At 33.2% G+C, this 14,479-nt stretch overlaps 1 protein-coding gene across 1 annotated transcript; it reads right to left on the bottom strand.

Annotated features, from left to right (window-relative positions):
- Window positions 1–609: 609 nt before the first annotated feature.
- LOC133692274 (uncharacterized) lies at window positions 610–6,202 on the bottom strand. Its single transcript, XM_062113090.1, has 2 exons — window positions 5,944–6,202; window positions 610–4,050 (listed from the first exon to the last, which is right to left on the bottom strand). The coding sequence occupies exon 2, from the start codon at window positions 3,942–3,944 to the stop codon at window positions 909–911; it is 3,036 nt and encodes a 1,011-aa protein (XP_061969074.1). The 5' UTR covers window positions 3,945–4,050; window positions 5,944–6,202; the 3' UTR covers window positions 610–908.
- Between the last annotated feature and the right edge of the window lie 8,277 nt (window positions 6,203–14,479).

The following is a 14,479-nucleotide window of genomic DNA, read 5'->3' as shown; positions in this document are numbered from 1 at the left end:
AGTTGTTTCTGTGGGCTCAGGAATTACAAGATATCAATGGTTTCATCATACCGCCACAGGTCCTGGAACGGTCTTCACTGAGGATGGTAACTGCTAAATCCCTGTTTGGTTTTATGTTTTGAGAGTATTTTAAAAAAAAAATTATTTATTTTTTAAATTAATATTTTTTAAATATTTTTAAATCATCTTAATATATTTTCAAATAAAAAATACTTTAAACAAATAATCAAAATCATACTTTAACACTGTCAATATCAAGGGTAGGACCTGAACGAGGACATTCCTTTATCCGTAACCAAGCCTTGACATCTTGACCACCTTTGGCCTCGTCGGTCTTCTGTTTTTTAGCTCCCAGGATGTTGCTTGGCTCGATTAGTCATCAGAGGCAGCTAATTTTGTTTTATCCAATATGCAAGAGCGCTGCAAATTCACCCCTCCACAACCCTTTTGTAGCTTTCAAGATCTCCGGAAAGGAATTTTGGTCGTTAACCAATCTGGGCCTCAGGCGGAACACAATTCTTCAATAGAAAACAAGCAAAAATTGTAGCATTTGCTTCTGTTCATCAGGAAAGGAAAAACTTGAAAAAATAAGTTCGAAGACAAAGTTAGTTCCTTTAAATTTCTGTGCTATATGACGAAGATAAATTACAGCTACATGTACCAAGCTTCTATGATTGAAATTGCTTTCTTTGAAACACAGAAACGGAAGAAACTAAACAAAACAAAAACAAATAAAAAACCTAATCTTCCTTTACTTTTCCTCCTTCGGCAATTAATCTCATGAATCATTTTACATTAACATTTGCCCCCAATTTTATTTTGCTTTCCTCACTTAGGCTAATCAGCTTACATCAGAGACTTAATCAAACTGGTTCCAATAGTGGGCACACTGACAATTTTGGAAGTTTCTATCTCCATGGGGGTTGCGGATGCTTATATTGTAACGAGTAGGCATGTTCCCACCCACTATCTGGTTCCTTCCTTTTCCCACCCGCTCCAGTGCTTGAAGAAGGTTGTGAGCTGCCTTGGCCAGGCATGAACAGCTGGCACAAACCACCCGTGCTTCCTCCATCCATTGCAAAACCAGAATTTAAGTCAAAGCTAGGCCGTGAGGGCCCAGCGCCATTTAAACTCAGGGGTGCACCACTCATACTCATTATGAATGGTTGCTGGGAGTAAGGAGGAACAGATGGTGCAGAGCCCATTATTTGAGGCATGACAGGGGTTCCCCTTGAATCCATCATATAAGGGATGGAGCCAGCAGAACCATACATAGCTGAAGGAATGGATATGGCGGGTGCTGTTGGCAATGCACTGTACCCAAAAACAGGAGCATGAGTGTATGACAGAGCGGGAACCATACCCAAAACACCTCCCATTCTTGCAAGATTAGCACCCATTACAGGTTCCAGAGGCTTGCTGTTTGGCAGGGACGGAGCCTGCGGAATGAAATCTTTTTTGACAACTTCCGTTCGATTGCCCACTTCCACTCTAGTACCCATGATAGAAATAACAGGATCACCTAGTTTAGATCCTCCAAAAACACTTGCAGTTTGGGAGGACTTGCTATGATACAGCCCGTGATCCAAAGAGTCATTATGAAAGAAAGGTCTATCATTTAAATCAAAGTTCCTCAGAGAAGGCTGCATTGAAGAAGATGAAGAAGCAGGAGATGGACTACGATGGCCGTTCCGTGGGTAAAATAGCTGCCCCTCCATTCTCAGATCAGTCAGTGAAGCATCACCATCATCACTGGTACGATTTAAATCCAGGTTGGGCCTCTCTGGTCTTCTCGAGCCCACTTCTAAAGAAGATTCCCCAGAATGGAAGCCTGATGAGACTGGAATTTGTCTTGAAGAAATTAAATCCACAACCTTCTCCTCTCCACCCTCGGCCACATTGAGATCAATATCAAGGCACACCTGCCTTTGTTTTGAACAATTGCTGCTTCCCCCAGCCTCAACAGTCTCAACAGTCTTGTCCCCGTCAGAAGTCTTGCGTGGGGAAGCTGGACGAAAAGCACTAGTAGCTGCAGAACCTCTCCATCCAAGATTTCCCTCAAACTGCAAAGGAGCTGCAGGCGATCCAGAAGCTGCTGCAGGCCTTGAAGCCGAAACAATGGAAATCAGGGCGGGGGATGTATTCATAGGAAGAACCATATCATCGGAACAGACTTCTTCATTCAAATCAAAATCACACAGGCCTTTCTCTGTATTAACTTCTGGTTCTTGAGCCACTTCAGTAACCTGAGAAGACTCCAGGTCATGCATGCCATTCTCTGTTTCATTTTCCAGATTACTTGAATCAATTAAGCGCCCCTCTTGCTCAGCACACGTCTCAGAAGACTGATTCAGTCTAGTTGGCACATTTTCCGGAGGGATCTCAGTGGATAGGTCCCGCTCTCCATTTATGGAATCTGGGCTACCTGGCTGCTTAATACCACTTTCCAAGATTTTCTCAGAAGACGAGCTGCAGGATTGTTCTCTGTAATCTCCAACTTCTCTCTCCACTTCTTGAGCAACTTGTCGAGCAACTTCAAGAGCATCAACCATGCCATACTCAAGCTCAATATCAGATCTTCTTCTGCCAATCAAATCCGGACTACATTTATCTGTGGTTGGTTTAGAGAAATCAGAATTATCCTCAGCCCTGTCACTGCTATGTTCTCTATCATCATCACTGGCACCAACATCTTCCATCCGTGAAAACAGACTCCCAAACTTGTCAGGTTTTTCCAATGGGCTCTTGTTGCCAGCCAAGTGCTGTGGAGGGTCAGGAGAAAATTCACCATCTTCAGCACCGGAGTTAAATATAGGTGTTTGACATTGATCTCTATTCTCCACTTCATCTGTCCCAATTTTTGATGTAGATACGGGTATTGCCACAACACTGGATCCACTTGTACTTGTACAGCAATTATCCTCTTTGGCATCAACATTATTTTGCAAAGCAGATTCTGACACAATTTCCTCAGCAATTGCAGCAACATTGCTCGAGGAAATAGCTCCAGGTTCCACTTTGCTAGAAGAGGCTGATTTGTCAGTGAGCATCTTTGGAGCTTCTGAATCTGGCTCAGTGGAAACATTCTCTTCCACAGCACTACTTACTGGGGACTTTTCTTTCAGTGACAGGCTTTCTTGATCAGATTTTGACACAACAGAGGTGTTAACAGGATCTAATGATCTATCCACAGCAGCAGTAAGAGGAACTTGCGTTCTATCCTCCAAATTTCTATGGTCTAAAATTTGATGATCACAATCATTAGTTTGAATCAGTACATCCTGCACGCTTTCTGCTTGAAGACAATTTGAGTTTCTTGATTGCAAACTTTCATCCCCAGTTTGTTCTGCAGCGTTATTTTCTACATCAGCACTTCCATTTGAAAGAGGAACTTTGACAGCAACACATTCAGTTTTTCCAGTCTCGCTGTCATTCATTCTAACATCATCAAATGCCCCAACACTCTGAACATCATGGTGAATTGCATCACTAACCTCGCCAGGCTTCCAGCTATCAAACAATGCCCTTGCCCTATCCTGAACCCGAGAACTACTGTGGTCAAGAAGATTATTAACAGTGCCCCAGACCCCTGAAGAAATGGACCTCTCCTTGTCTATTTGCAGCTTTTCCAGAGCCCTTAATAAGGCAGTAATTGACTCTTCTACAGAGCCTTCACTTGTTTCATTACTGAACTTCTGAGCAGTCGTTAACCATCTATCAATAAACAATAGTCCATTTAAGTTAACAAAAAGATCAAGACAATCTTTATTCTCTGTAGCAGCAATTGTGCTTGCAACAGCAGCCCATTGCCTGGTTGAATCTCCAACATTATTCAAAACACCATGTTTCTCTTTCTGCATTACAGCAACCAACTCATGGACTCGTGAAGGGGCTGTGAGCCCATCCTTCATCTCAGTCAGGGTAAAGAAATCTTCAAGTGTCATACTGATTTAAATGTACCTCCAAGCATTGAAGAAGTCCTTGTGGCTTAATAATCTGCTCTTTTCTATCAAGAACCACAGTGGCTTTCAGAACTATTTACAGGACACCCTGTGGAAGGGACAAAATAGAATCTCTAAGTGGACAGCTTGAGACAGTATCTATTAGCTGAAAAACACCTATTATATCTAAGCTTAGAAGTCATTAAAAAACATGTGCTCGGAAACTAAACAAAGACCAACTAAAACCACATAACAGCATGAGATGGACCAATTCATTCATTACAGGGTATAAAGTCTCTGTAGAAACCAGAATAAATATATAATATAAATTGAAGAACATTAAGAGAGTGTGTCAAGGTTATCCCTAGGCACAGAATACTCTTATTTTACAAAAAGAACAGAAGAAGAGATGTAGAAGAAACAGTAAACAAATTACCCATTAAGAACAACAAATGCAAAAAGGGAAGGTTAGTTGACCTTCCATGTTGAGTATAATTTCCTTTATCAAATATAATCAATACTTGCCTCCTCTAACACAGTTTGCTAGGTACACTAGAGCTGCAGATAGTAGATTGCATGGAATCTGACAAATTGTAGGCTGGTAATCATGGCACAAATAATGGAAAATGCATGGTGAATCATATAATTAGTTTGAATTTGGAACCTCGAACTGGGAGTTAGATATTGTTTTCTCAGAGGGGAATGGAACAGTTGACTGTTTTCATGCAGAATTAGGTAGGGCCGGGGGCCCTCTTTCTACTCTACGGCTTTTGTCTCTTCGAACACTAGGAAACTTACTTTGAAGCATCAGAGCATTAAGCAGAGAATGCAGAACGATTGTAAGGATCGGGCACCATTATCTTTTTTCATGGCACCCAAAAACAGCACAAAACCAAAGATAGCAGGAATTCTGGTGAGGAGCTTTCTCTCTTTCTTTTTATATCGAGAAACACATTCGTGGAATAAGCATTTTAACAAGATTCAAACATATAAAGCACCAATGAATGACACCAAAGCATGCGCACATACTTTCATACGTCCTTGGCACAACCAGCTTTTAAAATGCCTAACCAAGAAAGTGATTGGATACACTATAATAACATCAACAAAAGTTGTTAATTCATTCTATATATGATATGCTGCAAGAATTCAATACATAACATACTTTACATTATGCTTGGTGTCTATTATCTCGACTAGCACATGTTATGTAAAGATTTTGTGAAGCATAACAGAAATACAGTTTCCGAGCCAGCATCACTGTACCAGATTTCTCTTATGTGCACGGATCAATCCATCAGTCCATGTTCAACACATACCAAAATCCCTTCATCAACACTCGTAACACAGACACCAAAAACATTTTCAATAGGAACACAAGTCAAAAACATTTTCAATAAGAACACGGGTCATAGAAGAACTGATCACACAAACCCACCAATACCAATTATAGAAAACAAAAGGTAATCAGTCCACAAATTTGATGACAGGCACCAACATAAAAACTATTCTAAAATTAACACTAACACTATCTAAAGATCAAAACTTTTTAATAGCACCCACAAATTATAGACCATTTCAATCCCACTAGACTCCTAATTAGAGAAAGGAACAGTAAAATGAAAACCCATCAATTGAAAAGGATAAACAAAACAAATTTCAAGGACAATCAGCTCAAAACAATGAAGAAGAACTTACTTTTCCTTCAATTTCAGCAATTACATTTCAAAAACCCAGTAACATGAATAGAGAAAATCAAACCCTAGAATTCAAAAACCATCCATGTAAGAAAGCAAGAGAAAAACCCTAGGTATTGTTTATTGCTTATTGTTAAAAGATATGGTGCAAATTACAAGTAATTTTGTGAACTGAATTAAGATTACCCTAATCAATGCTTGTATATGTGTAGTAATTAAATAACAATAAATCCCATGAATGGAAATAAAAAAAAAACAAATAAAAAAACTAAATCTCCAAAAAGAAACTAATATAAAGTTCATACCTTTATAATAAATCAATACGAAAACCCTAGCTGGGGAGTGAAACAGCGTCAGCGCTCGAAAACTTTTGTGTGGTTCTCTCTCTAAAGAAATCTCTCCTTTTCACCTTTTCTCTCTAAAACTGAAGTGTTCTGTCTGTGACTTTTAGGTTTCGAGCATAAAACCCTCGTATTGGTGTTCTCTTTGAGGTTACCTGAGAGAGAAAAGAGAGCAGAGGGCAAAAGAGTTTGTTGTTCTTCGAGTTTGTGTTTTTTTTTTCTCTTTTTAGTTTAATTTCAAAAAAATATATAATTTAATTTTCTAGTCGGTTTTAGTTCAAAGTTGGGTAAATCCACGTGCGATGTGTGCGATCGAGCCGTTTGTTTTCGAGCCGGTTCGGTTTTAGTGACGAGGTAGCTTAGCTTGTCTGGTCAACCGGTGACGATGGATGCTTGGTTTTACATGGAATGTCCTTCGTTTGTTGCCTTTTTCTAAGTCGACTGCTAACATTTTACGATTTGTTTTGCCTTTTTTTTATATATATATATAGAGTCTGAGATATTGGAAAAAAAAAAATACAAACTGACTGTTTGTTGTTCAACAGCCAAGAGAAGCTGATAACCGATCACTTTTTAAAAATTTTTGTTGGTTTATCCTTGAATTTGTATAGATTTTTAAGCATAATTAAATGTGTGGTTTTTTTTTTTAAAAAAAGGAGTAAGATAAAGATATGGGCATGATATAAAAAGCTGAAAAACTATATACTTTTTTATTTATGTTTTTTAACCATTTAACAACAATTATTATATTTGGATTTCCAAATTGATTGTTGTCTTAAAATAAAAAATATAAAAATTAGTATTTCATGCCCTGAAAAACTGTTTAAAAACATATTTATTTAATATTTTTATATATTTAACTAGAAAATATATGTTTATTTTATTTTTGTTCTGATATATTAATCAAACAATCGTAATAATATAAAAGATTCGTTATCACTAGATATTAATTAACTATACTATTGTGTCCGTATCATATATATAGCCGTACCCTAACGACAAATGCCATGTTAAGAGTACGAGGTTGGTATTGAAAAGTTTTAATTCATAGAAGTCAAAACTAAAAATTATCGAATTTCCAGGGACTAAAATATGATTTGTGGTGAGAACAAGTGTCGTTTAATTTTATATTTTTCGAGGACAGAAAAAAACTGTCAGCTTCGTGAATGCTTTAACGTGGGGCTGTTTTTCTGTAATGAGCTTCAACGGAAGGAGATGGATAGGTTGCATCAGCAGAAAATGAGAGGAGGCACATCGCACATCGTTGTCTCTGTCAATTGTCTCCCCTCTGGGTCACGTGTGGCATACACGTTTCATGATGTTGGAGTGGAATTTTTGTGCACTTATAGGGTCCGTTTGTTTTCGTAATATATTGCGTAGGAAAGTGTTTTATGGATTTTTAACCGGGTTTTTTTTTCTATATTTATTTTTTAAAAACATTTTACAAGTAAATTGATTGATTAATAATATTTCACACTAAACTTTCAAACTTAATTTATTCACTAAAAAATATTTTTAATTTATAAAATTTCATAAAATATTTTACAAATAGTAATTCACTTATAATATCATCTAGCTATTTTAGCTATTACCACCACTATCTCTTCCACCATTATTTTTTTCATTACCACCACAATTTCCACCTCCATCGTTGTTGCTGTGATAGTCGTCTCACTATCATAATCACTATCATTTCACTATTATCACAAGTATCATTGTTGTTATTGCCGTCATCTCCTCCTCCACCACCATAACTTCTATTATAACCACCATGATCACCCTATCATCATTATTTCTACCATCATTTTTTTTTATCACAACCACTTTATTCTTATTTTTTCTATTATTGTTGTCGTCTCGCTACTATAATTATTATTAAAAAGTCTTTTAAAAATAAAATATTATATGAAAAAATACGTTTAAAGTTAAAGATTGAAAAAATATATTACATATCAAATATTTTGCATGTAAAAAACTAGCAAATTCTATGAAAACTGAGATAGGGACTCCTCACTCTACTTGCTTATTGTATTCATGAACTTGAAAGCCCTGATGAAAATGAAAATCCATCTATTCAGGCCCCGATATGCTTTAACTAACATGTTTGATATTGAAATATGCCTCTTTCACTTCGAGATGTGTTTTCTGAATCCATGTCCCTTTTTGTAGAAAATGTGAACCATAACAAAGGAATAAAAGAAAAATAAAATTGTACTCTGTAAATTAAAGAAATATTGAAAAACCATATATTTCTCAGAAATAATAATATTTGGACACTCTCTGAAAAGATACCTTTTTCTTCGTCTGCTGCGGTAACTCTATAATGAATGTCAGCTAGTTGGGAATATTTGCGAATGTTATGGTAGTAATTTTTTATTTAAAAATATATAAAAATAATATCTTTTAATACTATATAACACATTAAAAATATAAAAAAAAATTAAAAAAAAATGTTTTTAAAAAATACAGTTTCAAATGTATTCACTGATCACACAAGAGATGGTTCTAGTTCTTGCAGACAGGATTGTGATAGGGTAGAGACTAGACGACTTTCCCATTAGTAGGTAAGTGAGGTGAAATTTGGAGATTTTTTTTTTTTTTGATTTACGTGGGGTGTCCGGGCCAGCTTGCGCGCACCACGACTATTCCCCACGGCCCACTGGATATCCTGTAAGCCCAGGGGCAGGTTAGGCACCGCGGGGGTGACAGGCATGCACATAGAGAGTCAAACCCGAGACGGGGGCGGAACAAGTCACACGATTGACCACAACAGCTAGGCGCTCAAGTGCTTAGAGATTTTAAACCTAGACATGGACAACAAGAGTTGCTACGAAAATAAGCAAGGTTTAATTATTACTCATTTTTATTCTAGACTTTAAACTATGGTTTAATATATTTTCGGACAGCCAATTAAGCACCGTGGCTATTCCATTCCATGTCCTTCCCCACTTGCATGCAAGTTTCAAAATTCCATTTAGGCTGGGCTTGAAATACTATATTTGTTTTTGGTAGTTGTGACGTGAAAAAACAAGCTTAGAGAAATATATAAATTATAAGAACAAGTTTAGGAAAAATATAAATTTTTACCACAATTTAAGATGGAAAACAAATTTAAATAATAAAAAATAAATATTGTTTAAAGTTTGGATCCGTAATTAAAAATATATTCAATTACACTGCATCATACTATCATGTGGAGTGTAGGATGAGACGTTAAGGACGAAATAAGTTGTTGAGATTATTAGTTGGACAACATATTCCTATCCTAATTAAGGTGCGGGAAATGCATAAAACAAGTTGGTTTCTTATATAGATCGAGCAAGCAGATCGAAACCATGTTATGTAATTGTTAATTATTTCATGAAAAATATATGTAACCAACCTTACCTAATTAATTGACGTCGAGGGAGTTAAATATGCTATATAGAGTAATCGTGTGGTCACAGGCACGTAGAAGGTGATTTATGGATTGATTAATATGCATTCATGACCATCCATGTCTTTATTGCTCGATGCCGATTTCCAAAATCAATCTATATATATATATATATATATATATATATATATATATATATATATATATATATATATATATATTTCTAGGTTTCATCAAAGGAAATCTAGAAAATAAGATCAGAAATTCTATAATATTTATCGATAAAAGAATTCTAAAAAATAAGTTCACGGACAAATCAAGGAGAGAGAAAACAGAAAAATGCATCATATTTTTTTTTTTTTGTGTCCAGTAAACATTCTTATTTGTAATAGATTAATGATATTAACTATAATCAGCTAATAATTCAAATCTGACTTTTAAGATAAAAAAATGTGATTCCTCAAAAACTTAGAAAAAATTGATGCCAATTACTCCAAGTTTGGTAGCACCGTTTCTTCCTTGTCCAAAAAAAAAAACTAATTCATTTTTTTTAATCGTTTAGTTACTCTTTTATAAAACCAAAAAAACTTGAATTCTCAACTTTTATATATAAAATTAATCAACTTAATCTTAATAAATATACCTTAACTTATCTTATCAGATTCTAAATTTATTTCTTAATTCAAGTGCTATAAATTTTAGAATTATTAAAAATTTATATAGTTATTAATTTTAAAATCTTGAAAGATTAGTTAAAGTGTGTATAAATTGAAAAAAAAAAAAAAAAAAACCTTCCGCTAAACTATTATACCTTTTTAAAAGTATATGAAAATATTTTATAAACTTGGAGCGAGCGGCCGAGTGAAATAATCTACCTGAACATCGAATCGACAGGGTCTTGCAGCCGAGTAGATTGCCACGATCAAGCTGGGCCCATTGCATGAGGCTCTCTTGAGATGTCCATCTCCATCATCTTAGTCGTGGACAACAACCAGGCAGCCTGCTAATCGCTGCTCCTCTATGTTTTTTGTCTGTTCAAATTTCGTGTTTCACGTCAACTTTCCATTTTGCTTGAAGGGTAAGGAGGCCAAGAGGGGGACCGGACCATATCTAGAATGCTTGTGAAATTAAGAATGGTGCATCTTCATGTTGAAATGGCATCTACAATGGATAAGAGCTAAAAGCTTAATTTAATCGGCTGGGATTGAGACATTTAGTGCGGTTATACATTCCATTACATAAATACTTCATGAATCAACTTGGATTTTTAACTAGATTATATTTTATTGATTTCCAAATAATTTTTTAAAACTCTTTCCTGTTGATCTCAAATTAACCTAATAATCCGAGCCATGTTTAATAATTAAGACTCCAAATCCAATCCAATATGCCCTGCATGAATCTCTGAGAAAAGAAAAGGTGCCCAAAAGTATTATATCAGCAACCTGACCATTAAAAAGATGTGGTCCATGGACCATCATGGTCAGTTGTTGAGTCCAACAGAGAAAAGGCATGATTCTCCTAATTATTTCTCATTTCACTTGATTTCAATTCCAAACTTCACATCAATATTATATTTATTTTTCCAGCAATTCTTATGGCCACTCTGGTTTTTAATGCTTGATTGACCTCCTCCATTGCCATTCTGTAAAAAACTGAGAAGTTGAAAAGGGCCTAATCTTGAATTAATCCAGGCCCAACTGACAGAACAATTTCTGATATGAAGTCACTTGCGAAACGAGAAAGAGTGGGTCAACTCCAAGTCGGATACGAATTATCCAAAAAACAAAAACTAATAGCCTTGGTAATTTTATCTTTGGCTGTATTATTGTATATTATTATTCATTATAATAATATAATTACTATTTTATCTCAAAATTATTATTTTTTGTCTTTGCTTCCAAGTAAACATAAATATCCTTTTAAGGATTAACCAATGTTATTTTAAAAATTATATTTTTTAATACATAATAAAATTACCACCCTTCAATAAAATAATTCAATACTTTTTACATAATTATCACATTACCCTTACCATTTAATTCTTTAAGCCTTAACTTCGGGGGCTTGATTGCAATTTATCATAGTTTGATTATTATTATCATTTAGTCTTAATGACATTTTAAATTTTGTACAAATAATAAAACAAAAAAGATGTTCATGCGTGCCTCACACGCGTCAGCTGTTTTGCCGTCTTCTAGTGGCTCGTGCGGCCAACTCTGATAGTTGTAACCGTGATTCCATCATATTATTTGATTCGTCTCGGTGTTATTTTTCTTTCTAAGTGGCGCATGTATGGTGGTTCAGCGTGGTTTGACTCGAAATTGCTTTTGATTTAATCTTTCTTCTCTTATTTGCAATATTTTTTTAGATTTATTTTTAAATTTAATCTTCATTCTTTTAATTTCTATTTGTTTTGTTTTGAATATTTATTGATTGATTTTTTTTTTCAATTCCACCCCTAGGCATTTATTTTCATTTAATTTTTATGTCAAATTTGATCATAATTCTTTTAATTGCTATTTTTTAAGTCATTTTCTTAATGGATATATGTTTTACCATCTCACCCCTAAACATTTAATTTCATTTGATTTTTCTCTAAAAATTTGATTTCATTTAATTTTTATGTTGAATTTATTCCTAATTCATGTATTTGCTATTTTTTTGTTCTACATTTTTTTATTGATTTTTTTCCCTCAATAGTATCCCATAATATTTGTTTGATTAAGAATCTCGCTTCTTATTTTTTTGAATTTGTGTTTAGTGGAATCATCCAAATCTCATGACCCGGGTAATGGATCTGAAGGATTAGCCTAGGTCAACTTCCATATTTTTTTAATATTTTGTTTGCGGTATTTTTTTTCTTTCCTGTTTATAGGGTCATCCCGATTTCATATCTTAGGTCATGTGTTTGATTTGTTGACTCGGGTTGGCTACTGAGTTCGCTCAAGGCTATTTTTTTAAAATTCTTTTGCTTTGACAAGTTTTAAAATTTTATACTTTTAAATTTACTTATAATAACCTTCTTGATAAAACCCGAATACAGGGTTTTATAGGTTGCAAGCTTCTTAAGATTTGACTATATTTAAGATATTTTGTTTGGTTTTGCTTTGTTTTTATATGTGTTTTTAATTTCACCCCTTATGATTTTTTTTAATATTTGGTCATGTTTGTTTTAATTGATATTTATTTTATTTGGGATTGTTTTTTATTTTTTTCATTAAATTGCATTCTTCTTGGGTTTTTTTTTCCTCAAATTTCATCCTCATTTTTTTTAGTTTGTGCAGGTTTTTTATTGATATTTTTCTACCAATCCTATCATTTGAAATTAAATTGATGGAAAATTATGTTTCTTGATTGAATACAGGTAAAACATTTCACGGGATATGGCTTTTAGATATTAAACTAGGTTTAAGAAGCTTGCCTTGTTTTTTTTTTTTATCTTTTTCTAAATTGATGTTGTTTTAATTTTTATCTCTTTTTTTAACTTTAGTTCTGTTATTTTTTTGGTTTAATTCTATTTTTTAACTTTTTATTTTATTTTTTCCAGTTTGATTCTATTGGATTAGCTTTCAACAATTTTTTTTTCTATTTCACCCTTACTATTTTTTAGTCTATAAATAATCCATCATATTGCAAATGATTTTCAACTTCATCTCTTATGATTTTTTAATCTTTCAAGTTTGGTCCTGATTATTTTAATTGTATTTTTTTTTTGTTTGCGATATTGTTTTTAGATTTCATTCTCATTGGGTTTTTTCCTTTCAAATTTTAGCCCAATTCTTTTTTTTATTATTCATTTTTTTTTGAAAGTTTTTTATTACTAATTTTTTAAACGATTCTATCATTTAAAATTAAATTTAATGATATTTAAACTTCTTAATTGAACTTGGATTCATGATTTAACAAGTTACAACTCTTTTAAATTAGACTAGGTTTGTTTGGTTTTTCCCCTTTTTTTTAAGCTCATGTTTTATTTCTTTTTTTATTTGAAGTTTGACTTTCTTTTTTCTAGTTTTTCTTCAATTAGGTTAGCATTGAGTTGTTTGATAATCCAAATAAGCTCGGGTGTTTTTTTTAGTTATTTTTTTATCAGTTTATTTAGTGTTGTTGCTTTTTTTTGTTTTTGTAAATATCTAAATTACCAATTTAACTAGTGACTTGATTTTTTTTAACCTATTACTTTTTCTACATTAAAAAAATATTGTTCGGTCTGCAATAACAGACAGGTAACATATCTAGTAGTAAACTAATCTACCGACCCTCAATTTGATCTTCCAACTAAATCAGTTTCATGGAAAGTGATTTATTAAAAATTACTTTCCAAAATTTTTTATATTTGTTTACCTTTAGAAAAATTAGTTAACATTAAATACTTTCAAGTCAAAGGAAAATTTGACTTGATTTATAGAAAAGTATTTTCCTTTTATTTTATGCGGAAAACACTTTTCAGAAGTTGCAAAAAATTCAAAAACATCTTGTTATTTGTTGATAATATCAAATCTGATCCTCAATATTTTGATTGTTATTGTTTTAAATTTATTTTTTTAATTTCATTTTTTATAATTTGATTTAATTTGATTTTTATATCAATTTTGTTTCTTGTTCTTTTTATTGTTATTTGCTTTTCTCTTATCATTTTTTAATTGAATTTCTTTATCTATCAGTATATCAAAACCATAAAAAAAACTAAAAAAACATCGATTTAATATTTTTTCAAGTAAAACATACTAAAATATAAAAACTATCACATTCTCAAACACTAGAAACAAAATGACAACACATTTATATTATCTCAATTGATATCAATAAAAAAAAATAATTCACTTACTATGAATGCACTTTTTATAAAAACTACTTTCTAAATAAATAAATAAATTTTCAGCAAACAAACATGATTTTAATTTTACAATTACACTTGAAGATGTAAAAAATTATATTAAAATACATAGGCCAATGCTGCCTCTAGACAAAGGCATGTCGATAGCAATTTGGTGAAGTACTTTGCCAAGCCAATAATGCTATCGGATTTGATGTTTGGTGTTACGATAGAAGATGCAATTTAAAAATATTTTTTGTTTAAATATATTAAAGTATTTTTTTTTTAACATAAATATATCAAAA

The sequence above is a fragment of the Populus nigra genome, chromosome 4, assembly GCF_951802175.1.
Source record: "Populus nigra chromosome 4, ddPopNigr1.1, whole genome shotgun sequence".
In the NCBI taxonomy this organism is placed as follows: domain Eukaryota; kingdom Viridiplantae; phylum Streptophyta; class Magnoliopsida; order Malpighiales; family Salicaceae; genus Populus; species Populus nigra.
Note: the sequence above shows the minus strand (reverse complement) of the source record. Positions and strands in the feature narration are given on the sequence as shown.